Below are 23739 nucleotides of genomic sequence, written 5' to 3'. Positions count from 1 at the left end.
CCACACACACACACACACACACACTCACACACACACACACACACACACACACACACACACACACACACACACACACACACACACACACACACACACACACACACAACACAACAGATTCAGGTCACTGATTGGCTTTTGTTTCTGGCTATTTCTCAGTAGTTTGTCACAGTTCTGGAATCCAATAAATACTTTTTACAACACACAATTGTTTGTCAATCTCATCCCCTGATGCTTGTGCAGTTTGCCTGGAAGTAATTTTGGTTACTTTGAATGTTTAACAATAAGCACCAAGTTTGTGATTTGAAAATTCTTCTAAAATCCCTCAATCAAAGTAAGCTTTAATAATAGATTGAGGTTAGTGCATATACATTGCCGTTAGGCCTGGGCATATTTAATACAGTAGCAACCATTTCCAAACATTGTTATTTTCAAGTTGTTGTTGTTGTTTTTTTTACAAAAAAGGTTTAGGGTGTCCAGTAGATTTGCCTGAACAATTATTTTTTCATCGTATTCTAATCTAGCCATACTTTTTATTTGTAGTTGTGGTTCAGAAGTTTTCGACACCAGTGTGTGTGGATCTCGCTATCTAGTTCCTTGCACACGAATAACTAACATTTGTATCAAAACCATCGTCATAAACCCTCTGGATGCATCTATGTTCTCTGTCGTCTTGTCCTGTATATCTACACCCCCCCACCCCCATCGCCAATTACAAAACCTGTCCGCTCCCCATGACGCACGACTAATGTCGTCGAGCGTGTGTGTGTGACGTCACAATGTGTTCGAGTCCAGTGGATCCGTGTGTGTGTGTGTGTGTGTGTGTGTGTGTGTGTGTGTGTGTGTGTGTCTGTGTGTACGTGTGTGTTCGAGAGAAATGTAACGACACTGTGCTACGAGAATAAAAAAAACGTCGCGGGACTGAGTGACTGTACATCGGACGGTTCTCCTCTGAACGGTCCGGAGGAGAACCGGTGGCGGACGGCGGGATCCAACCGTCACCGGAGGGACTCGAACACAGCCACGGATATCTAAACATTCCCCGGAACCCCGGCTCGAACAGAAACCAACAACCACCACCCCCCTCCCCCCCTAACGGGTAACCATATATTACACGCCGAAAACAAGCTTTCAGGCTCACAGCTGGAGTTTCCATCCGCGGGATTGCTCTGATTGATGATGTTATGCTGTGTCAGAGTCCGTCTGTCTCTATGGACGGAGCTTCGTCTGATGTGAGTGTGTGTGCAGAGCCGTTTATAGCGATAAACGTTACAAGCGATGGCTAAGGGCCCCCCACCAGGGGGACCCTGAGAAAATTGAATAAATTATTAAATACATTTGGTCAACTTTTTGTTATTCTTTTTAAATCGATTTTTAATTAGTTGGTGATTTTGATTTGGTTCAAATTGTGCTTTTTTGCATCAATTCCGCAAATATTTTTTTTGTAATGGAAGCATTCTCCCCCTTGTACCTTTGTTGGACTAAACCACATTAGTTTTGGTGGGGGAATGGGAAGCAATATATATATATATATATATATATTTTTTTTTTTTTTTTTTTCAGAATTTATGAAGATTTAGAAAGTGTGTAGATCACTCAGATTTGGGACGGCGGCCCCCTAAGTGAGATGTCACTGAGTGTCCCCAGGTCAGAACGGCCCTGTGTATATGTGTGTGTGTGTGTGTGTAAGTATGGGTGTATTATATTGTTTGTGCGGCACAAAGTGGGTTCAGGTGGGACTCTGTTGTGTTGTCACACAGTAGGTGTTCAACCTTGACCCTTGAACCCTGTCAGGTTCAGCAGGGTCGAAGGTCAAAAGCATTAGCTGCAGGTATAAGTTCCCTTCGTATTCCCCTATTTTTTTCCCGCTACCAAGTCCCCAAATTACGCGTTTACTGAAACACAAGCGCTGCATCACGAAGAATTTGAAACAACTTAACCCTTTAACAACTAAATAGTTATGCAAGCACTAAAGCGGGTGAAATGATACAACGTCACAGAGTCACACTCGTTAATAGATGAGCATGACTCATCATTTTTTAAGGTTACTTCATGCTGTTTTCCAAAAGGAGCCTCTGTGTTTATCTGCTCAGCTACAAGGCCGTATTGCTGCTCGTTAATTAGAGATCAGGGTCCGTTTGTCTCCAGATTTGGTTGCCTCACGGATTGCCCGACAAACTAGCAACTAGCAGGGACTTTACCTCTCTCCGCCCGAACACGGGAACAGACTTGCGCATTGTTGTTGCCGCCCAGTGCAGGTGCTCAGAGTTTGTGCTGGGTTATATCTGGGACGCGAGAACGGTGGTTTATATCGGCGGCTTCACAACTCTAATCCGAACTCGAAAATCCTGTCGATAATAATGCTGCTCAGCTGCTTCTCTTTGTTGTTTTTTTCTTCAAATTTTGTACAAAAGACTCACTTTTGACTTGAATTTAAAGGCCTCCATGTTGCTAGCGATGATGTATGCCTGGTGCACATATTAGATTGACTTCCTGTTGACCTCTTGACCTCCGGGTGAGGTCGTGGAGAGAGAGGTAATTGAAGAAGGGGCGTGGTTAAGACAGAGATGCCAGAGCCACCAAACCCAGTTCATTAATACATCGAATCTGATCTCATCAAAGAGTATCATGACGAGGTCCGGGTTCCAATAGCTCTCCTCCTTTGACGACACAGAAAGCTTTTTCTGTTCTACCATATTCGTTTCTATTGGTAGAGTTTTTCTTTGTCCAGCATTTAAATCTTCCAAGGAATTTCAGTTTTTCGGACAATTTAGAATTATTGAAATAGTTTTTGTGTTAATTATCCGCAGTCTCCTAGACTGTTGGTTTTATTCGAAAGGCCAAAACGGGCAAAGTTTGCCATGTGGGCTATTTTGTGTGTTAGTTTCTTTGTGTTTTCTTGGCCAAAGTGTCAATGCAGAGCACAAACCACAAGGGGGCGTCCTCCGTCCAGAACGGAGTCTGTCGGGGGCTTTGGGCTTTGTTGATTCGATTCGTCGTCGTCAGTTTGGTCGGTTGGTAGTTCTTTCCTTCTCAGCATTCACCCCCCTTTGCTCTCTCCCTTCTCTCCCTCTTTCCCGCTCTCCCTTCTTCCTCTATCACCCTCTCTTTCCCTCCCTCTCTCTCTCCCTCAACCCTTCTCTCTCTCCCTCTCTTACCCTCTTTCCCTCTAGACATCCATGTCGTCGTTCCCCTCTCTCTCCCCCTCTCCCGCTCTCTCCCTCTTTCTCTCCCTCTCCCTCCCTCCCCCTCTAGTCATCCGTGTCCTCCTTCCCCTCTCTCCCCCTCAAGTCGTCAGTGTCCTCCCCCTTCGTCCCTCTCTTCCTCCCTCCCTATCCCTCTCTCCCCCCCTTCGCTTCCCCATCTAGTCATCAGTGTCCTCCCCTTCTCCCTCCCCTCTAGTCGTCACTGTCCTCCCCCTCTCTCCCTCCCCCTCCCTCCCCCCTAGTCGTCCGTGTCGTCTCCCCCCTTCCCCTTGCTGTCCTTCTTGTCCTTCTTGTCCTTCTTCTTCTTCTTCTTCTTCTTGGGGTCCTCCCCCTTCTTGCCGAAGCTGATGAACTCGCCCTTGTCCTCGGCGGGGGGGGCGGGCTCGTGGCGGATGGAGATGATGGCGGGAGACCCCGGGATGATGAAGGCTTCAGGGGGGACATCGCCCGCCCTTATGGGGGGGGGGGGCCCGTAGACGGGGCCCCCGGCGCCGTAGCGGAAGTGCCAGCTGTTGCTGTCGACCCCCGCGCCCACTGGAGGGGAAAGCTCTCCCCCACCCTCCCCGTCTGGAGAGAGAGAGAGAGAGAGAGAGAGAGAGAGAGAGAGAGAGAGAGAGAGAGAGAGAGAGAGAGAGAGAGATGGATTATTTACTTTTTTATTCTAATAATAGCATGTAACTGTCAGCATGGGGGTTGAAGCACAGAGTCTAACCTCAGTTTGGAGTCAGACCGAATCCGCCCCGAATTCTGTTTCCGAATCCGATTCTCATGCTACAACAGTTACACAACATTTCAACAACATTTTCCCCTACCTGCTCCGTAATGACCTGTCTCTGTACTGTCTAACCCTTACCTGCTCCTTAATGACCTGTCTCTGTACCGTCTAACCCCTACCTGCTCCTTCATGGCTTGTCTCTGTACTGTCTAACCCCTACCTGCTCCTAAGACTTGTTTTTGTACTGTCTAACCCCTACCTGCTCCTTAATGACCAGTGAATTCACACAAAAGCAACACAAAATTATTAAATAAGATGTGATGATTATCACGTGATTATGAGTTTACATGTGATGCCATTGGATGATGCTATACACAATGTGTTTCAGAGAGGCTGCACTAGACGGATGTTGACTGAAAAGAAGTGAGATTCAAACCGTCTGAGGTTCTGGAGACAACAGAGAGGCTGAAAAAATACAAAAAACATTTCTTAAATAAAGCGAGAAAAAGATGTGTGAGAAGAAAGGAGAGGGAGCAGGCATGTGTGACAAGGGGAGACGAGGGACCGATTTAGAGAGAGAAGAAGAGAGGAGGAGCGGGAGATTATGGGGTGGAGAGTGAGACGTCAAATGAACATAGAGAGGCAAGGTCAAAAGGGCACGTCAGAGAGGAATCAGAGGATGAAAGAGCAGGAGAGAGAGAGAGAGAGAGAGAGATGGAAGAGGAATAGCCACAGAGTGAGTGATGGGGAAGGGGAGGGAAGAGAGAGAGGGACAAAGGGAGGATAGAGAGGGAGACAGGGATGGAGAGAGAAAGTGACAGAGAGAAAAAAAGTTTGAATGAGAAGTGAGTGAGAGATGAATTCAGCAAGTGAGAGTGAGAGAGCGAGAGAGAGGGAGAGCAAGCGAGGCAGCTAATTTGAGAATGACAGAGAGGGAGAGCGAGGCAGACAGTGTGAGAGAGAGCGCGACAGGGATGGAGAGAGAGTGTGAGACAGAGAGAGAGCAAGGCAGGGAGGGAGTGAGCGAGAACAAGGAAGAAAATCACAGTGAGAGAGAGCAAGGAACACATTAAGAGAGAGACAGAGAGAGAGTGAGGTAGGCGGGCAGAGCATGCTCTATGGATCACACCAGCTCTCTCTCCCTGACCTACTTTCCCTCCAGAGTTTATTCAGATCAAACACGGCCCTTGGAAAATATTCAGTTTCATTTCTCTTTGTGGGCTAATTATGAACAGTCTGTACAGTGCAGAAACCTATATATTCTAGGACTGCCCTATATATAGTACACTGTTATTCACAAAACACGTCAAATACAGCCTCTCTACTGGGGCTGCAGTACCAGTATACATATATATACTTAGTGTGCACTGTTAGTTTGTCTGTGACTCTCCTGTCAATGTTATTTTTGTGAACTGGCATATCAAATAGAATAGGATTTAATATTTACAATTCTATTTTAGGAGCAACATGGGTTCATTCGGCTACATGAAAGATTCATTGAAATGAAACAACCTACAATAAATATTTCAAGATGACCATTTAGAAAATATGAACAACATCCAAAAGTGAACATATTAACGTTGTTATTATTACAATAGTATTTTTTTCGTCAGGGACATAAGGAAACTCACACAAGTTACTATGTTACGGCGGTGGTGTTAAAAGAGGGTGTTATTTAAATTAAAAACAAATAAAAAAAGACTGAACTATTTAGCTGATAGCCGAGTGTTGCTCACAGAGCAGTCTTCTGTCACTCTTTCTCAGTGACAGCTGCGTCACAAATATCCGTCCTGATAAATTTGACTTTACACCATCATAACAGCAGACACTTTTTACACGGTGTCAATCAAGGACCATGTCTTAATTTCCACTGCGCATATTGTAGGTCCATAAATATTCTACCATTCTGCCATCAGGGACTATAATAAAATATATAATGGAGGCATGATGGAGTCTCCACCCCATAACAACTCCATCACCTCAAATGTCAGGGACGGGTGCTGCTTCATTCATGAGCTGCTGTCTGCCCCCACTTTCCCCTCCACTCTCTCCACTCCCGCTCATTAGACTTAAGTCACTGGCACAGGTTTTAATCGAACTGCTTTTGTTTGTGCGTGTCTGTATGTATTTGTGTGTGCGCGTGGGTCTGTGTCTGTGTGTGTATTTCTGCATGTAAGTTTGTGTGCGTGTGTCATTTTGTATATACGTGTGTGTATGTTTGTGTGAATGTGTGTGCCTGTATGTATGTATGTGTGCCTCTGTATGTTTGTCTGTGTGTGTTTGTGTGTATGTCTGTGCGTCTATGTTTGTGTGTTTGTGTGTGTGTGTGTATGTACATGTGTGTCTGTATAACTGTGCGTGTGTGTGTGTGACAACATGTGAGACTTCCTCCCCACCAAACCAGCACTATCAAAGCAGCTATCGCTATGCGTGCTGTACACCGGTTGCCATGGATACCAGGATGTCTAGCTGGCGGAAGCCTTGTCTCTATTGTCTGGTATTTTGGGCTACCGCCTTCCCAGTTTAGTCTCACTGCTGCCATCGTTACAGACACACACTCAAACCATCGTTACAGACACACACTCCAACCATCGCTACAGACACACACTCAAACCATCGCTACAGACACATACTCAAACCATCGTTACAGACACACACTCCAACCATCGCTACAGACACACACTCAAACCATCGCTACAGACACACACTCCAACCATCGCTACAGACACACACTCCAACCATCGCTACAGACACATACTCAAACCATCGTTACAGACACACACTCAAACCATCGCTACAGACACACAAACCATCGTTACAAACACACACTCAAAGAGACACACTCAAACCGCGTTCCCTGACGCCTGCGGGCCGAGACGCAAGAACCGCCGTTACTTCTGGATTCAGAATCTAGAAACAATCTGTATTTAAAAAAAATATTTACCAATTACTGCTCGGCCCCCCTCACCCCCCATCCCCTCCCCCTGCTTCCTATTAATACCTGTCCTTCCTCCTCCTCTTCCTCTTCCTCCGTCTCTCCCGCTCAGAGATATGACCGGTCGCCATGGAAACTACCATCGCCCACTCTCCCCCCCCCCGCCCCCCAACCCCCCTCCCCCTCCTCACGGAGGGTGTGGCTGCTGCAGCAATCCCTCCGTCCCTCCGTTGTGAGGCAGTGTTGCCTGGCAACAGCCTCACATGCTGGTTCCCTAGCAACACCGCTACTGCAGGGAACCTGCCAATCCCGTTCACCTCCCCCGCTCCGCACCTCCGTCTCCCCCCCCCCTCCCCCTCGCTGTGCCTCTCCTACTGCACAATGAAACGCTGCCGCTGCTGCTCGTACCGTCACCCCTGGTATCGACGTCGTTACCCGCCCCCCCCCTATCATCTTCCTCCCCCATTATCTCCCTCCCCCGGGGGCGCCACCAGCCGGGCCGCAAGGACGCCGCCCGACCTTCAAGTGCCTCGCCGGCGCGCAGAGGGGCCGTGTCCCTGCCCTGTAGGGGCGACCGGGGAGAGAGAGAGGGGCGACCGGGGAGAGAGAGGGAGAGAGAGGGGCAACCGAGGAGAGAGAAGGACTACCGGGGAGAGAGAGAGGGGCGACCGAGGAGAGAGAGAGGGGCGACCGGGGAGAGAGAGAGGGGCGACCAAGGAAAGAGAGGGAGAGAGAGAGAGAGAGAGAGAGAGAGAGAGAGAGAGAGAGAGAGGGGGGGGGGGGGGGGGGGGGCGACCAGGCGGGGCTCCAGGAGGCAGGAGCCGCAGCTCACCTAGGGGCCGGCCGTGCGGTCGGCGCTCCGGCAGGGTGCCTCCGTGGTGCATGAGGACGTACTGCAGCTCTCTGCAGGAGCAGCGGGCGGAGTGAGGGCGAGGGCAGCCGAGCATGAAGTACAGAAACGGATCAGATCGGGTTGGGGGGGGGGTTCTCCCTACCACTGCTGTTCCCGTTCATTCCTGTTAATAGGAAGTCGTTTCGGAGACTTTTATCCAAAGCGACTCACGGGGGATTCAGAGTCGGGTCATTAAGGACCAGGCAGGGGCTGGACAGTGAATACAGAGACAGGTTGTGGACGACCAGGGAGGGCTTTGGGCATCTTGCTGAAATGATGCCTACAGGCTGTGTACCTAGGGGTGGAGTCAACCCCCCTAGCCAGCAGCCCCAACAGTAGCCAGCAGCCAGTAGCCAGCAGCCAGCAGCCCCAACAGTAGCCAGCAGCCAGTAGCCAGCAGCCACCAGACTAGCAACTAGCTAGTAGCCACTAGACTAGCCAAGAGCCACTAGCCAGACTAGCCACTAGCCAGCAGCCCCTAAACTAGTCACTGGCATTACTAGCCACTAGCCAGAATAGCCAATAGTCAATAGCCACTAGACTAGGCACTAGCCACTAGCCCCAAGATTAGCCACTAGCCAGTAGCCACTAGTCACTAGACGGACTAGCCACTAGACTAGCAACTAGCCAGTAGCCACTAGACTAGCCAGTAGCCACTAGACTAGCCATTAGCCAGACTAGCCACTAGCCATTAGAATAGCCACTAGACTAGCCAGTAGCCAGTAGACCTTCCCACCCCCTCCTTCCTTCACCTCCATGGTCCAGAAGGAAGCATGTGGTTCTTAGCCAGGAGAGGGTGAGGTTGACTGAGGGATGGCTGCTAGCTCCCCCTCACCCTGGAGCTTCAGACTCTGGCTGTAATTCTAACTGAGAGACACAAAATCAATCTGGCAGCAGAATCCGGATGGGATCTTCCAGCCTCAGCCAGTGTGGGCACAGATATAACCACCATTATCTACACATTCTGCCCTAGCACTTAATCGCACACACACACACGCACCCACACGCACACGCAAACACACCCACCCACACACTGGGTCTAATTTACACTGCTTGTTTCTGCAATGCATCTCTCGAACGGGGGAGCTCTGTATATGATAATGTCAGCTTGGTTGTGAGTGTGAACGTGGATTCATTCACACTGAGTACCTGAGTTCTACTGATGATTAAAGGCATCACAGCACCGATTCAACCGGATTCAAACCATTTCACCGCATCGGCACAAAACATTAACGCGAATACAACATTAAAAAATGTTCTGTTGAGTTACCTTGTGTTAATTATGCGAATAATGTGTTTGTTTTCATGTGTTCATAATTGACATTGTGTGTTTACTAATGAATGTATTCATCTCCATATGCTCATTTCAAAGCGTTGAAATGTTTATGCTAATGTGTTCAGGATTCATGTTTTTATGTATTCATGCATTCATCTCCATGAAGTGTTTATTGTGTTTATTGCAAAGGGTCATACAGTGATGTATTCATGTGTTGGGTTGTGTCCTTGACGTGTAATTATTCGCTTATTCCATGTAGACTCATCCCATGTTCAGCCCTTAGCCGTAACCTCCAAACCTGCTCCCTTTAAACCTCCATGCTCACCGCGTGGGACCGCATGATGGAGAACAGGATAGAATAGAGATTGATTTTGTGAAGTGAAGTGAAGTGAAGCTGCCAACCTCAATGGTGGAATGTTATCAAATAAACATGTTGATTTAATGTGTGTGTGTGTGTATGTGTTTGTCTGCGTGTGTATGTGTGTGTGTGTGTGCGTGTATACAGTATGTGTGTGTCTGCATGTGTGTGTATGTGTGTGTACACACACACACATGTGTTCTGCTTTGCCTGTGATTGTTTTTGATTAGCTTTGATAATTCGCTTCATGATTGTTCAAAGCTCAGTGAAATACAATACTACTGATGACAAAACAATGAGCAAAACAACATTTGAATTATGCTGATTGAAATGTTTCCGGAAAAAGCTATTGTTCAATGAGGGAGTCATCAACGGAATGAGTTTTGTTTTTGTTGAATTGATACTTTTTGCGTTGATAGGACAACATCAGCACCACTATGACGATCAATAATACAAATCTGAACCCACATACCCCAGACCTAAGAGTCCTCTTGCTGCCTTCCAGTCTCCCAGACACCTGATCCTGTTCCCCTGCAGCAGGGAACGTCTACTCAAGGTACTTTCCTCACCTGCATCTCCGTTTCATTTCTCTTTGTGGGCTAATTATGAACCGTCTGTACAGTGCAGAAACCTTTATATTCTAGAACTGCTCTATATATAGTACACTGTTATTCACAAAAAACGTCAAATACAGCCTCTCTACTGGGGCTGCAGTAACAGTACGAGTATATACGTATACTTAGTGTGTACTGTTAGTTTGTCTGTGACTCAAGTTAATGTTATGTTTGTGAGTTCTCATATCAAATAGAATAGGATTTAATATTTCACATTTCTATTTTAGGAGCTGGGCTCATTCGGCTACATGAAAGATTCCTTGAAATGAAACAACCAACAATAAATATTTTAAGATGACCATTTATAAAATAGGAACAACAACCAAATGTGAATGTATTAATATTGTTAATATATTACAATTGTATGATATATTATAATTGTATGATATGTTCTTGTATGATACATTGTAACAGTGTTTTCACCATTCCCATGCGGCCTGTCTGTTGGAGGTACTTTCCTCACCTGCAGCGCTGGACACCGTGGGCCAGTTCTGGACCAGCATGCCCTGGGCTCCCTGCATGACCGACGCCTCCTCCATGTGGACCGCGCTGGAACACAAAGCACATGGGGGTCTGTCAGTGCTGGGGGGGTCGGGGGAGCTGAAGAATGAACCGAAGAGGACCGAGAACGGACCCTTGTGGAACGCCTCAGGTCAGACACACCTGTACACCAGTCCAGTGAGGTTTGTCTCTATGTCACTGCACCACTGAGCAGCTCAGAGGAAGGGGACTTGATGTGTTTATGAACAGCCAAAGTCTCTTCCCTCTTGTCCTTTAGGACTAATGGTTAGGGGTGTTGTGTCATGTGGGCCTGTGAATCACTTTAGGACTGTAACTTTGATATAGGGCTACACAAATAAACTTAATTTTGCTTCACTTCAACACTTCACATAAACAGTAGTCCAACATAAATGCAGTTTCCATAAAGTTTGGTTATATTGCATAGTAATTTACTAAATGTTCAAATTCCACGTTCTGGTGTGATTGAAATCGCATTGAAAACGTCCAATAAAACGCATCCCGTAAAATGCAGGTTTATTAAAGCATCAAACCCTCCATGGTTGTATAAGAGACAGGAGCCAGCAGGCCAGAAGGACTCCTGGCTTCATGCTAATTGCTTTTAGAAATGCTGAGCAGGCTCTTTAAAGCTTTCAAGCTTTTCAGCCTAAGAGTGTTTTGACATATCGCCCTTAGCACATCACAACTCTGTAGTCGGGAGCGTCCATCTTGTTCCTAGGGATGTAGGAGGGCAGAGGTGGAGGGGGTACTGGGTTAAATCCCTCATAACCGTTGTTGGGGTTGCAGGGTTTTTTTCTGTCTAAATCCCATGCAATATGTATCTACTGTTGTCATGTTTCAAACCCACTATGCGGTCGTTCTCGTGAACCCTTCTACACAGCCCTGGTTTGAGGCGGGGAAACACAGCAAGAGACAGGGAGTTCTCTCACAGTGCAGACAATGCAGGGATCAATAAGCAGAGGTGTCAGTTTACATTCACCCTTTCGTTAGCTGAAGAGAAAACCACATTAGGACTCACTTTCATTATTCCCTTAAAAAGAACGGTGACAAGTTATTGTTAAAAGAAAACCGTTGAATAATGACCCACAGAAAGACAACAACATATTGTATCACATAACTCACATCATTTATATAAATAACCTGCACTGGGTGAAGTCTGGATAAACAGTCACCCAGCAGTCGACAGGATTCAGGCTGAGGAGCCTGTGTTAGCAGAGGTAACCAGGCAGCCACTGAGTGCCTTGATTGTTTTTTTTTTTGAATTCCTGAAGGGGAGGTGAGAGGAGGAACAGAGAGTGGTGCCTCTGCAATGCAGCACCGTATAGGATGTACACATACTCTCTCTCTCCCCGCTCACTTGCTCTCTCTCTCTGTCTCTCTTAATCTGTCTCTCTCTCGCTCTCTCTCTCTCTCTATTGCTCTCTCTCTTCCTGTCTCTCTCTCTCACACGCATAGTATATGTACATATACTTTCTCTCTCTCTTTTTAACACTTTAGATCTCTCTTGCTCTTCCCCACTCTCTCTCTCTCTTTCTCGCTCTCTCTCTCTCTTTCTCTCAAACATAGAACGATATGATATATTTCTATCTTTAGATAATAGGTGACATATATAATTATATATGATATGTTCAATGAGAAATTCTATTGCAGTCTGTAGCTCAGTAACGCAGCGATGGACAAAGGGTCAATGGGATTCAATGTGCTCTTGGAATTGATTATCATAATATATAGATATGGGGTGTACATGTTTCATTGGTTGTGTGTGTGTGTTGGGTGTGGGGGAGTGGTTATGTATGTGTGTGTGTGGGGGAGTGGATATGTACATGTGTGTGTATGTGTGTGAATTGGGCAACCATCAGTGAATTGGGCAACCATCACCATGTTTTTTCCACATTTTTATGATCATGGTAACAAGTTGAACATAACATTGAGATGTGTGTGTGTGTGTGTGGGGGGGGGGTGTCTATGTGTGTGTGTGTATGTGTGTGTGTGTTTGTGTTTGTGTGTGTGTGTGTGTGTGTGTGTGTGTGTGTGTGTGTGTGTGTGTGTGTGTGTGTGTGAAAGTGCCAGCATCAGCTTGTTTGTCTCCCCTGCTTCCCAATGATGGACTGAAGCTCGCTGGGAATGACCTACATAACACAAGCGCACACACACACACACACACACACACACACACACACACAGGCAGACACACACACACACACACACACACACACACACACACACCAGCAAAGACACACACACATACACACACACATACACACACACACACACACACACACACACACACACACACACACACACACACACACACACACACACACACACACACACACACACACACACACGCATGCACACCCACACATACCACACACCACACATCACAAACACACACAAACATATATATATGTAACCCCCACACACACGCTGTATAGGAGCTTTTATCTCTCCGAGCTCCTTCAGACAGAGACGGGGGGGAGGAGTTTATGGGTCCAACGAGGGAGGGGGAGGGGGTCTACCCCCCGGTGTGAGCTATCGGTGCTGATACCGTGAGAAGATGACGTACTATACTCACTGGGTTGGTCTGTGTGTGTGTGTGTGTGTGTGTGTGTTGGGCTGTGAAAGGGACTTGTCAGTTTAATGTAAATGAGTGGCATTAAAATGATATTAGTATTATGATATAATGAGATGTTTAATCAGAATGTGACCAGGGGGACAGAGCGAGCTTCATGGCGCGCAGAGAGAAACGTTAGATTACAGAGAGGTTCGCCCATTCAACGTTTTAAAGTCTAATTTCACCAAAGAGTCGAAAGGGAATGTTGCTCATGTTGAGGATTGTATTGATTGTTCGGTTCGATTTGGTTTGGCCTCCTGCTGGTCCCCCCCTCCCTGACAGAGCCCTGTCTCTGACCCCCGCTGCTCGTCGATGACACCTTCTCCTCGCCCTCACGCCCCTCCCTGCCAGATCTCTGACCCCCATTTTAGTTGATTATGTGTATTCCCTTTCCTCCTGTCTTCCTCCTCCTCCCTGCTAGACGTCTGTCTCCCACCCCAAATGGCCCTCCCCCCAACGACAGACCCCCCACAGACCAACAGGTTTGGGGCCCATCATGGCCAAGTATCACCCCCCCCCCCCAAATCTTTAGCCTATGAGGGTGTAGGCGGTTTGTGATTGGCTTGATTGGAATAAGGGTTACCCAATAGGAATCAGTTGTTGCACCGTTTTGTAAAATGACAGTTTACCTTCCCTTGTTAGGTGCTTTGATATGAACTGTGTTTTGTGAAGAATAATGGGAAAGCAAGCAGGACTAACGCAGAAATAGAGAAGTTAGGTATCCAGGGAAGGTGGTTGTTCTGGGTATCTTGCGCAAGCCCAGGATTAAAGAGTTGAACGAAGGATTGACTCTGCAGCCTTTTTGGACAAATCAGACTTGTAAACTTCACTTACCTCATGGCCTGCATCCCTTGCATGCCTTGCATTCCCTGCATCGCTTGCATTCCCTGCATTGCTTGCATTCCCTGCATGGCTTGCATCCCTTGCATGGCTTGCATCCCTTGCATCCCCGGCATGCCCTGCATCGCTTGCATCCCAGACCTCAGAGAGGCTGAATATCGCCAGTCAGCATTCGGCGCCTTCGGCTGAAGGAGAGAGGGGACAGAGAGGGAGAGAGGGGAGAGAGGGAGAGAGGGAGAGGTGGGAGAGAAGGAGAGAGAGAAGAGACAAAAAGGTTGGGGAGGGAGGGAGGGAGGATGAACAAAAGAGGGAGAGAAGATGCAGAATAAAGAGAGGAAGATGGAGTTAGGTAGAGACAGAGACAGGGGGAGAGGGAGAGATGGAGAGATTAGTATGATGTCATACAGAGCAGGCCTGGCCATGGCCTCATCAATTAATCACAAAACACATCCTGGCCCCGGATATCACACACACACACACACACACACACACACACACACACACACACACACATGCATGCGCGCACACACACACACACACACACACACACACACACACACACACACACACACACACACACACACAATCATTGATTATGTATTAAAAGATAAGGAAACATTTGTGTATGTATGTGTGTGTGTGTCTGTCTGTGTGAGTGTATGTGCTCTCTAGACTCGCAGCACACTCCCATCTACCCTTAGGTAAATCACTGCCTCCGATCCAGCCAATGAGCTGGGGCTTCTCATCACCACGGCAACCACATCCCCCCCGGGGAATAGAGTCCAGAGTGAAGTTTGTGTCTCCTCAGAGCGATCAGCCATGGATGTTGTCTCACAGAAAGGATCTCAAACGTCTAGTCGTCAGATGGAACCATGATCCATATCGGGAATGATTGAAAGACAACGTTAGAGTGTGTGTGTGAGTGTGTGTGTGTGTGTGTTTGAAGAGGATTCAACGTAGCTTGTGGCGCTACGGTATACTGTGATGCTAGCTGGGACCTGCTAGCCAGTGCGATCCTTTCAAGAAAACATTACTATAGCATGGAGGGAAATTATTTAGTTTTCATTTTACCATGGCTGTCAGAATAATCATTATTCCTAATTCTCTTAATCTAAGATCATAATTTACTCCACAACATCTGTGAGCAATTTAGCATATTTAAAAATATGCAAATTGACTGTGTTTGATATTTGTGAGAAACAGTTGAAACAGAATCAGCTTTTGACTGGTAATTAAATTTAACAACAACTGTAAACAGGATTTAAGCACATGCCTGGCTTCCAGGTTGTATCCAATGTCATATATCGATATGTATATATATCTAACTAAATATATTCTATATTTACCATTTAAGAACTAAGAAATGCAATTATGCACCACTGTTTTTGACACTCAATCAATACCAATAATAACGACAAAAATCGTTAAGGAAGAACTTGAACCCGTTCTGGGAGCTGAACTCATGACACCGACCAGACAGCAGCCACTGCTGTCTCTGGATATAATATTTAATATATATTGTTCACAACGTTCTCCTCGTCTCCGCCTCAGCCGCGGAGAAGCCTCACACAACAGAGACCCAACGTCTCACACCTAATCTAATCCAGGGCTGGGAGGGAGGGGGAGGGAAAGGAGAGGAGGGGAGGGAGGGGAGACGAGGGGGAGGGAGGGGAAGGTCTAAGGGTTAACCAGATTCCCAGCACACGCACACTTCCCCCTGGTCTGGTAATCTGATTGGAGGAGAGGGGAGCGGAGGGGATTGGAGAGGAGGGAGGGAGGGGAGGAGAGGGGGGCACCGCTAAAATCACGAGACAAGCATCAGAAATCAGCCGGGAGGTCGTGGGGGGGGTCATGAAGGCAGGATGCACCCCCCACCCAATGCTGTCCCCGGTCTGAGACGGATGTATGAGCGATGGGCTCTCAGACCGCAGTGATCTGAGAAGCGCGGGGGGGGGGGGGGGGGGGGTAAGTTATGGGGGAGGAGCAGCTGGTAAATGAGAGAGACCTCGCTAGGAAGTTCCTTTAGGAGAGAGGAATACACACCACATCTCCACACATACACACACACACAGACGTAGCCTCAAACAGCGTAGCCTCTTACACTGAGCCTCAAACAGCCTCATAAAGCATAGCCTAGCTAGTTAGCCACGTCAACCTGCATGATTCCAAAGGTCTCCACCTCCGCTCGTTAGCCCTGAGCCAGAGGAACCGTAACACACTCGAACACAGACACGTCTCCACACATTGCTACACACATCTCCAAACACAGACACTCCCCCTCACACAAATCTCTCTAGACAAACACACACATTCATGCACACAACCACACACATACACACTTCTCTCTATATATATACACACACAAACACATCTCCACACAAACACACACACACACACACATCTCCACACACACACACACACACACACACACACACATACATCTCTAGACACCATCACAGACTGTGTGGTTCAAAATGAGGTCAATCTGAGCATGTGCTGTGCGTGTGTATCCTGTTCCTGTTGTTATTGACTACTGCTGTTGTTTACTACTGCCAAGCAGCAATCTGTATGTTTACCATTGAGTTAAGTAGAGCACATGACCAATGTTGTTGTTCAGGTTTAAGACCAACAACAACAAACAATAGAAAAACAAGGAGGAATAAATTAAACATAGATGAATGCTTATTTATGCCATTAATGAATTAAATATCAAGTCCTACTTCTGTTTAGGGACGCGACCTAAAACGAGTAATTAAGAGACGGGCCAATCAGGAGCCAGTGGTGGCGGCCATGTTGGCACTGCGGGCCTGCAGGTAGGCTGGGCCTGGGGACGGTGATCACGTGATGCAGGACTCTGGGTTGATGAGTGAAAAGCAGTCTTAGTATAAACCTGGTGTAGCAGGGCTCGCTGGCTAACTAGCAGGGCTGGCTGGCTAACTAGCATGGCTAACTTGCTAACTAGTAGAGCTAGGTGGCTAACTAGCCGTGCTGGCTGGCTAACGGGACCACTGGGTTTGTGGGCTAACTAGCAGGGCTAGGTGGCTAACTAGCCGTGCTGGCTGGCTAACGGGACCACTGGGTTTGTGGGCCAGTGGAGCAGAGATTCTGCCTGCAGAACCGACCGCTGGTTCGGTGGTGGTTCAAACTTTCAGAGCAATTATCTCACGGTTGCTCCAGAAAAGATCTGCTGGTCCCAGGTGGGACGGTCCAAATCTGCACCACCGACCAATGGGAAGGAGGCTGACATTTATACACACACACACACACACACACACACACACACAAACACACATAACCCCACAGACTCACATTTATATATATATATATAGAGAGAGAGAGAGAGAGAGAGAGAGAGAGCGAGAGCGAGAGCGAGAGAGAGAGAGAGAGAGAGAGAGAGGCTGAAACAGTGTGCAAAGCCTGGCCATAGAAGTGAGAAGTTACAGACAAATACTGCTACAGAAAGACAACAGCCACCACTGTGACCTAAACACAGAAGTATCGAGATACACTTACTCAGTTACTCACTACTTGTTCCAAAAAATAACGGAGTTAGTAACTGAATTACTATATAATAAAAGTAACTAGTTACCAGGGAAAGTAATTATTTGCGTTACTGTAAAAAAAATAAGTAGCTTTGTAGATGTGTGTGTCGTTGTGAAATGCTTCATTAAATTAGAGTTGCTTACAACGGATGTCGACAAAGTCTTTCCTCCTGGACATAATGTTCACTTTACATGCACGTTCTTGCCTTTGACCTCAATGAATTTGAAGTAGTGCTTATATCTCCACCTTGAAAATGCCAACTTTTCATCGGATTGCTCCGGACTCGCCATTTCTACTGCTTCATCGAATCTGTTTGGTGTTTGTGTGTGTGTGTGGCACGCATATCCTGGCTTGTGTGTAAAAACATTGGCTCCGATTGGCTATCATGAAACATGACTCTGCCTTAGCCAATCATAATCGCTTATCTCTTTGTTAAACCACCCGGTCTCCTCACTATCAGTTTGTGTGGAGCCAGGGGTGCTTTTGGATTACGCAGTTTATTCAATCAATTCATAGTAACGCACCGCATTTAACGTTCAGTAGCGTTCAGTTACTGAAAAAATAACGGTGTTACCTAACACCGTTATTTTAAACTGCGTTATTAAAAACACTGCTGAGGAGGCTGGTTGACATTCTTCTTTCATGTGATGTTGATACTTCACCTGCGCGGCTCGCAAAGTTGCGCAAGTTTTATTTTGGAACAATCACAGCAGAGAAATCGCTCTGATCCACAAACACGGGACTAGTCTACTGCGTGCACTAGGATGGCCGTAATTCCAAAAGCCCACCACGAGTCACTAGCGTTGTTTACACTGGAACTTTGACAGGGGCACAAAGGCCACCTTGGCCTTAAATTGAAAAAATTTTCACAGGGCATCAAGGCCAAAGTGCAGGACAACGATGGCCATGGCACATCGTGAAATTCCCACCCTGACACACACACACACACACACACACACACGCACACACACACACACACACACACACACTAGCATGTACACATATGTGCACACGTACACTCATACACTCTGTCTGTGCTCATTCTCTCCGAGCAGTTGTGACAAGCGGGCATCGCGTGATATTGTGTGAAACTTGAGTAGAGGAAGTGTGAGAGTGTGAGAGACAGCATGGCCGTTCTGTGGGGAATGGTCCACGATGACATCATCACAACACACACTCACACAAAGCCCCGAGCCCTGCCTAGTCAGGCATGGGGAGCTCAGGGAGAGTAGAGTTCAGGTGAGAGGGGGGTGAGAGAGAAAGGGGCGAGAGAGAGAGGCAAGGGAGAGAGGGGCGAGAGAGAGAGGGTGAGAGAAAGCGGGGTGAGAGAGAGAGTGGGTGAGAAAGAGAGAGGTGAGAGAGAGAGAGGGCTGAGAGAGAGAGAGGGTGAGAGAGTGGGGTGAGAGAGAGAGGTGCGAGACACAACACACTCCGTCAAATGTTGACATGCTGCGCTGTGATTGGCTGAGCTGGATGCTAAACCTACAGCCTCTGAGCGTTTTGTCGACTAGATCGCCATGACAGAGATGTTCTCCTCCCATAACCGACCAGTGAGGTGGATGAGATGTGATTTAATATAAAGGTAATATAAGTGAATGTGCAGTAACTAATGTAACGTCGTCTCAGTGTCCATTCACTGTGAATGGTTTATACGGCCTTGATGGAGTTGTGAACGCACTCTGACGCTGAACTCATCTGCACTGAGAACCTTGAGGCTGCTTCACAGGAACACTAGTCCAGTGGTTAGGGTGTGAGAGTACCCAGAGGTACCAGTACCCAGAGAGTACCCAGAGGAACCAGTACCCAGAGAGTACCAGTACCCAGAGAGTACCCAGAGAGTACCAGTACCCAGAGAGTACCCAGAGAGTACCAGTACCCAGAGAGTACCCAGAGGTACCAGTACCCAGAGAGTACCCAGAGGTACCAGTACCCAGAGAGTACCCAGAGGTACCAGTACCCAGATAGTACCAGTACCCAGAGAGTACCCAGAGGTACTGGGTTTGAAGCCCAACGTCTGCACTGTGGCTGTAAGCCTCTTGAGCAAGATGCCCCCTCCCCCTTACCTTAAAGACATCTAAACCCTTAACTTGGAATGGATAATCCTTTCTGAAGACGAAATAGCTCGATGCTTCAGCCTTCCTCCACTGCGCTGGAGGAAGGTGGAGACATGAGCACACAACACACACAACACCCAGACACCAGCACCCACCTCGACAACACACAGAGACCAGGACCAGCACCCAACACACAGACTGACCAGCACCCAACACACAGACACCAGGACCAGCACCCAACACACAGACACCAGGACCAGCACCCAACACACAGACCAGCACCCAACACACAGACCCCCGGACCAGCACCCAACACACAGACCCCCGGACCGGCACCCACCTCGGGGCAGATCTGCAGGGAGTTGTCTGGCATGCTGAGCCGCCTCACAAAGCCGCTGTTGCTGGTGAAGAACCTCTCGGCGCCGCTGCCCCAGGTGCCGCTGATGGGCCGGCCCGTGTTGTAGAACATGAAGGTGTCGCTGCCCGAGGTGGCCGTCAGGCAGGTCTTGTAGCAGTAGGTCTTGGTCAGCGACCCGTTCCCCCGGACCTCGATGTAGTGCGGCTCCACCTTCAGGTCCCGCCGCAGCACCACGTTGCTGTTGGGCTGCGGCCCGCCCGGCCCCCCGCCTCCCGCTCCGCCCCCGCTCACGCTGTTGTTGCCCCCGTCGGGCGGGGCCTTCTGGGACACGCAGCAGGGCGAGCAGGACCCGGGCGTGGTGCAGTAGGCGTGGCAGCGCACGATGGCCAGCACCACCACGGTGACCAGGAACACGAAGGTGGTGGCGCTGAGGGCCACGATGAGGTACAGCGTGACGTTGGAGAACAGCAGCGTGCTGTGCGGCCGGATGATCCGCTTGGGGTCCGGCGCCGGCTTCTGGGGCGGCTCCATCACCGCCACGGTGATGGTGGCGGTGGACGACAGCACGGGCTGGCCGTGGTCGCGGACCAGCACCGTCAGCGAGAAGGAGGTGGAGTTGTCCTCCAGCACGCGGCGCGTGGTGCGCACCTCGCCCGTGTGCTCGTGCACCTTGAAGAGGTCGGCGTCGCTGGCCTGCTGCAGCACGTACACCAGCCAGGCGTTGGGGCCGGCGTCGGCGTCGTACGCCACCACCTTGGTGACCAGCGTCCCGGGCTCGGCGTTCTTCAGCACCGTCTCGGTGGAGCGCGAGGCGTTGCCGCGCGTGGCCGTGACGATGCGGGGCACGTGGTCGTTCTGGTCCATGACGTAGATGTAGACGGTGGCCACGCGGCTCAGCGGCGGGATGCCGCCGTCCTGGGCCTTCACCTGGAAGTGGAACTCGCGCAGCGACTCGTAGTCGAAGGCGCGCAGCGCGTAGGCCTCGCCCGACTCCGCCTTCACCGACACGTAGGAGGTGACGGGGATGCCGTGGTTGTTGTCGTTGAGCACGGTGTAGGTGATGCGGGCGTTGTCCCGGACGTCGGCGTCCTGCGCCCGCACGGTGCACAGCGAGGCGCCCGGCGCGTTGTTCTCCGTCACGTACACGGTGTACGACGTCTGCTCGAAGCGCGGCGGGTTGTCGTTGACGTCGGCCACCTCCACCCGGATGGTCTTCTGCGAGGAGAGGGGGGGCTGGCCGCCGTCGGTGGCGCTGAGGGTCACGTCGTAGGCGTCGGTGGTCTCACGGTCCAGGAACCCCGAGGTGACCAGGGTGTAGTAGTTCCGGAAGGACTTGATCCGGAAGGGGAGGGTCAGGGGGATCTCCAGGCTCACCTGCTTGTTGGCGCCCGAGTCGCGGTCGGTGACGCTGATGAGCGCCACCACGGTGTCCGGACGAGCGTCCTCCCGCACCGGGCTGGACAGCGAGGACAGCACGATCTCCGGGATGTTGTCGTTGACGTCCACCACCTCGATCACCACCTTGCAGTGGGCGGCCACTGCACCCGGGCCCTTGTCCATGGCCTGGATGTACATCTCATAGGAGTTGGTCTCCTCGTAGTCTACATTGTTCCTCACCCGGATCTCCCCCGTGTGGGCGTCCATGGAGAACATCTGCCTCACCCTCTCGGGGGTGTAGCTGCTGAAGGAGTAGTACACCTCGCCGTTGGTGCCATCGTCCAGGTCCGTGGCATTCAGCTTGATGACCAGCGCGTCTTTGGCCGAGTTCTCCGGCAGTTTCACTTTGTACACCGAGCTGTCGAACACCGGCACGTTGTCGTTGGCGTCCAGGACGCGCACGTTAATCGTCGCGGTTCCCGTTCTCTCCGGCGAGCCGCCGTCCACGGCGCTCAGTATCAGCTGGTGGTAAGGCGTCTGCTCGCGGTCCAGCGGCTTCTTGAGCACCAGCTCGATGTGCTTGTTGTTCGTGGAGGGTTTGTTGGAGACAAGCGCGAAGTGTTCGTTCGTGCTGAGCTGGTACAGGCGCAGGGAGTTGGATCCAATGTCCGAGTCCTCCGCGCTCTCCACCGGGTACCGGGAACCGGGCAGCGCGGACTCGATGATCTCCAGCTGGTACTCGTCCCGGGGGAACTGCGGCGCGTTGTCGTTGGCGTCCAGCACCTCCACCTCGACGTGGTGCACCTCGGAGGGGTTCTCCAGGAACACCTCCAGGTTGATAAGGCAGGTGCCGGTCGCGTCGCAGAGCGTCTCCCGGTCGATGCGCTCGTTCACGAAAAGCTTTCCGTTTTTGGGGTTGACAATCACGAAGCGCTTCCCGCTGTTGGAGGTCGCCTTCATCTTGCGGCCGGTCAGCCTCCTCCCGTCCAGCCCCAGGTCCTGCACCAGGTCGCCCACCAGTGCGCCATTCTCCACCTCCTCGGTCACCGTGTACCGCAGTTGTCCGAATGAAAGGCCACAACACAGGAGGAACAGCAGAACACCAAAAGGCACATGAGTCCCTGTCCCCTCACACGTCCTCCGCATGGCCACGGCCATGGCGCGCTCCTCGTGGGGTGTGCGGACGGATTAAACGCGGCAGCTCTCCGCCTGCTTCTCTGCTCGTCGCAGTCTCTCTCATCCCACCACCGCGTTAAAGTGGGCTTTCCTCCGTCGGTCTCCGGTTACCGGCGGCTGCACGTCCATCCTGTGAACCGCGCGAGGGGGCTCCTCTCCAGTGCGCCCATGTTCTCTTTGTCTGACGGTGCCGTGGCGATGTGTGTGTGGCTGCGTATGTGTGTGCGCGTGTGTGTGTGGCTTTTTGCGTCTCCTTTGCGTGCTGCTGACTGGTGTGTTTTCATCCCACAGACTGTAGGATGATCCACCCTAGCGCACCCCCCCCCCCCCCCCCCCCCCCACACACACACACACACACACAGCGCCCCCACCCCCCTCACCCTCTCATCCAAATCCTCCACCGCGACGCGTAAAACGATGGCGTTTATTTAACTGTATCGTGACCAACATTCATTCATTCTTTCATTCATAGTCGTTAATAAAACAACGACACGTAGGCCTAATAATGTCGTTCCGTTTGTGTTTGATGGCCAGTGCTCAGCCTCTCGGGGGGAACATCCGTGTCGCATATGAAACGTTTTCACTTCACACCATAAGGAGACACAGCCAGACTCAGGATGTGGAGGTGATACCAATCACAACCGTGTTCACTATGTCCGGATTCCTCTAACTGTTGATTAGAGGAATGATGTCAGAATAACCGATGAGCAGGATGATGTTGTCTACTAAACGTTCACCAGCTCTGGTGGACCCACACCTGAACACACGAGGGGCGCGTTGTGGGTGGCGGAGGGGTGTTGGTCGTCCATTGTCTGAACCGCATGCCTCCTCCCGCCCACGTGAACGCGCTGAGGATGGAGCCGGTGTGGCCATCATGGCTCCGCCGAGCGCTGTCAGCGGGAAGATCGGGAGGAGGGCTGTCAGCTCTCATCAACGGAGGATCCGTCTCCGATGCCCTTGGTGGACCCGGCTGCAGTCGTCTCTCTCTTCTGCTGCTACCGGAGTGATAACGTCTGCAAACATCTAACGGCCGCACAGCCGGGGTACAGTTTTATTATTATTAATTGCGTATTAATTACTACACAATTTAATTCGCTTATTTACAATTAATTATGTCTCCACCAAATGAAGATTTTTTTATTTCTAACCAAGTCACACATGTTCAATTAGTATTTATATTTTTTAGTTGTTTTTTATATTTTTTATTTATAGTATTTATAGTGAACAGGTGAAACAAAAGTACATAAGTATATAACAAATAAAAA

General features: G+C 49.6%; 1 protein-coding gene across 1 annotated transcript in view; it reads right to left on the bottom strand.

Annotated features, from left to right (window-relative positions):
* The window catches only part of LOC311353864 (protocadherin alpha-C2-like), a gene marked incomplete at both ends in the record, with an annotated part of 28085 nt that extends 5629 nt beyond the window's left edge, over positions 1–22456 (bottom strand). The window contains 6 exons of the mRNA XM_084473668.1: positions 3543–3737; positions 7686–7756; positions 7917–8013; positions 10457–10542; positions 13961–14151; positions 19904–22456. Of these exons, the coding sequence (XP_084329794.1) occupies positions 3543–3737; positions 7686–7756; positions 7917–8013; positions 10457–10542; positions 13961–14151; positions 19904–22456 (3193 nt within the window). The remainder of the gene's footprint in view (positions 1–3542; positions 3738–7685; positions 7757–7916; positions 8014–10456; positions 10543–13960; positions 14152–19903) is intronic.
* Positions 22457–23739: the final 1283 nt, after the last annotated feature.

Source organism: Micromesistius poutassou (assembly GCF_964030765.1).
Source record: "Micromesistius poutassou genome assembly, chromosome: 10".
Taxonomy (NCBI): domain Eukaryota; kingdom Metazoa; phylum Chordata; class Actinopteri; order Gadiformes; family Gadidae; genus Micromesistius; species Micromesistius poutassou.
Note: the sequence above shows the minus strand (reverse complement) of the source record. Positions and strands in the feature narration are given on the sequence as shown.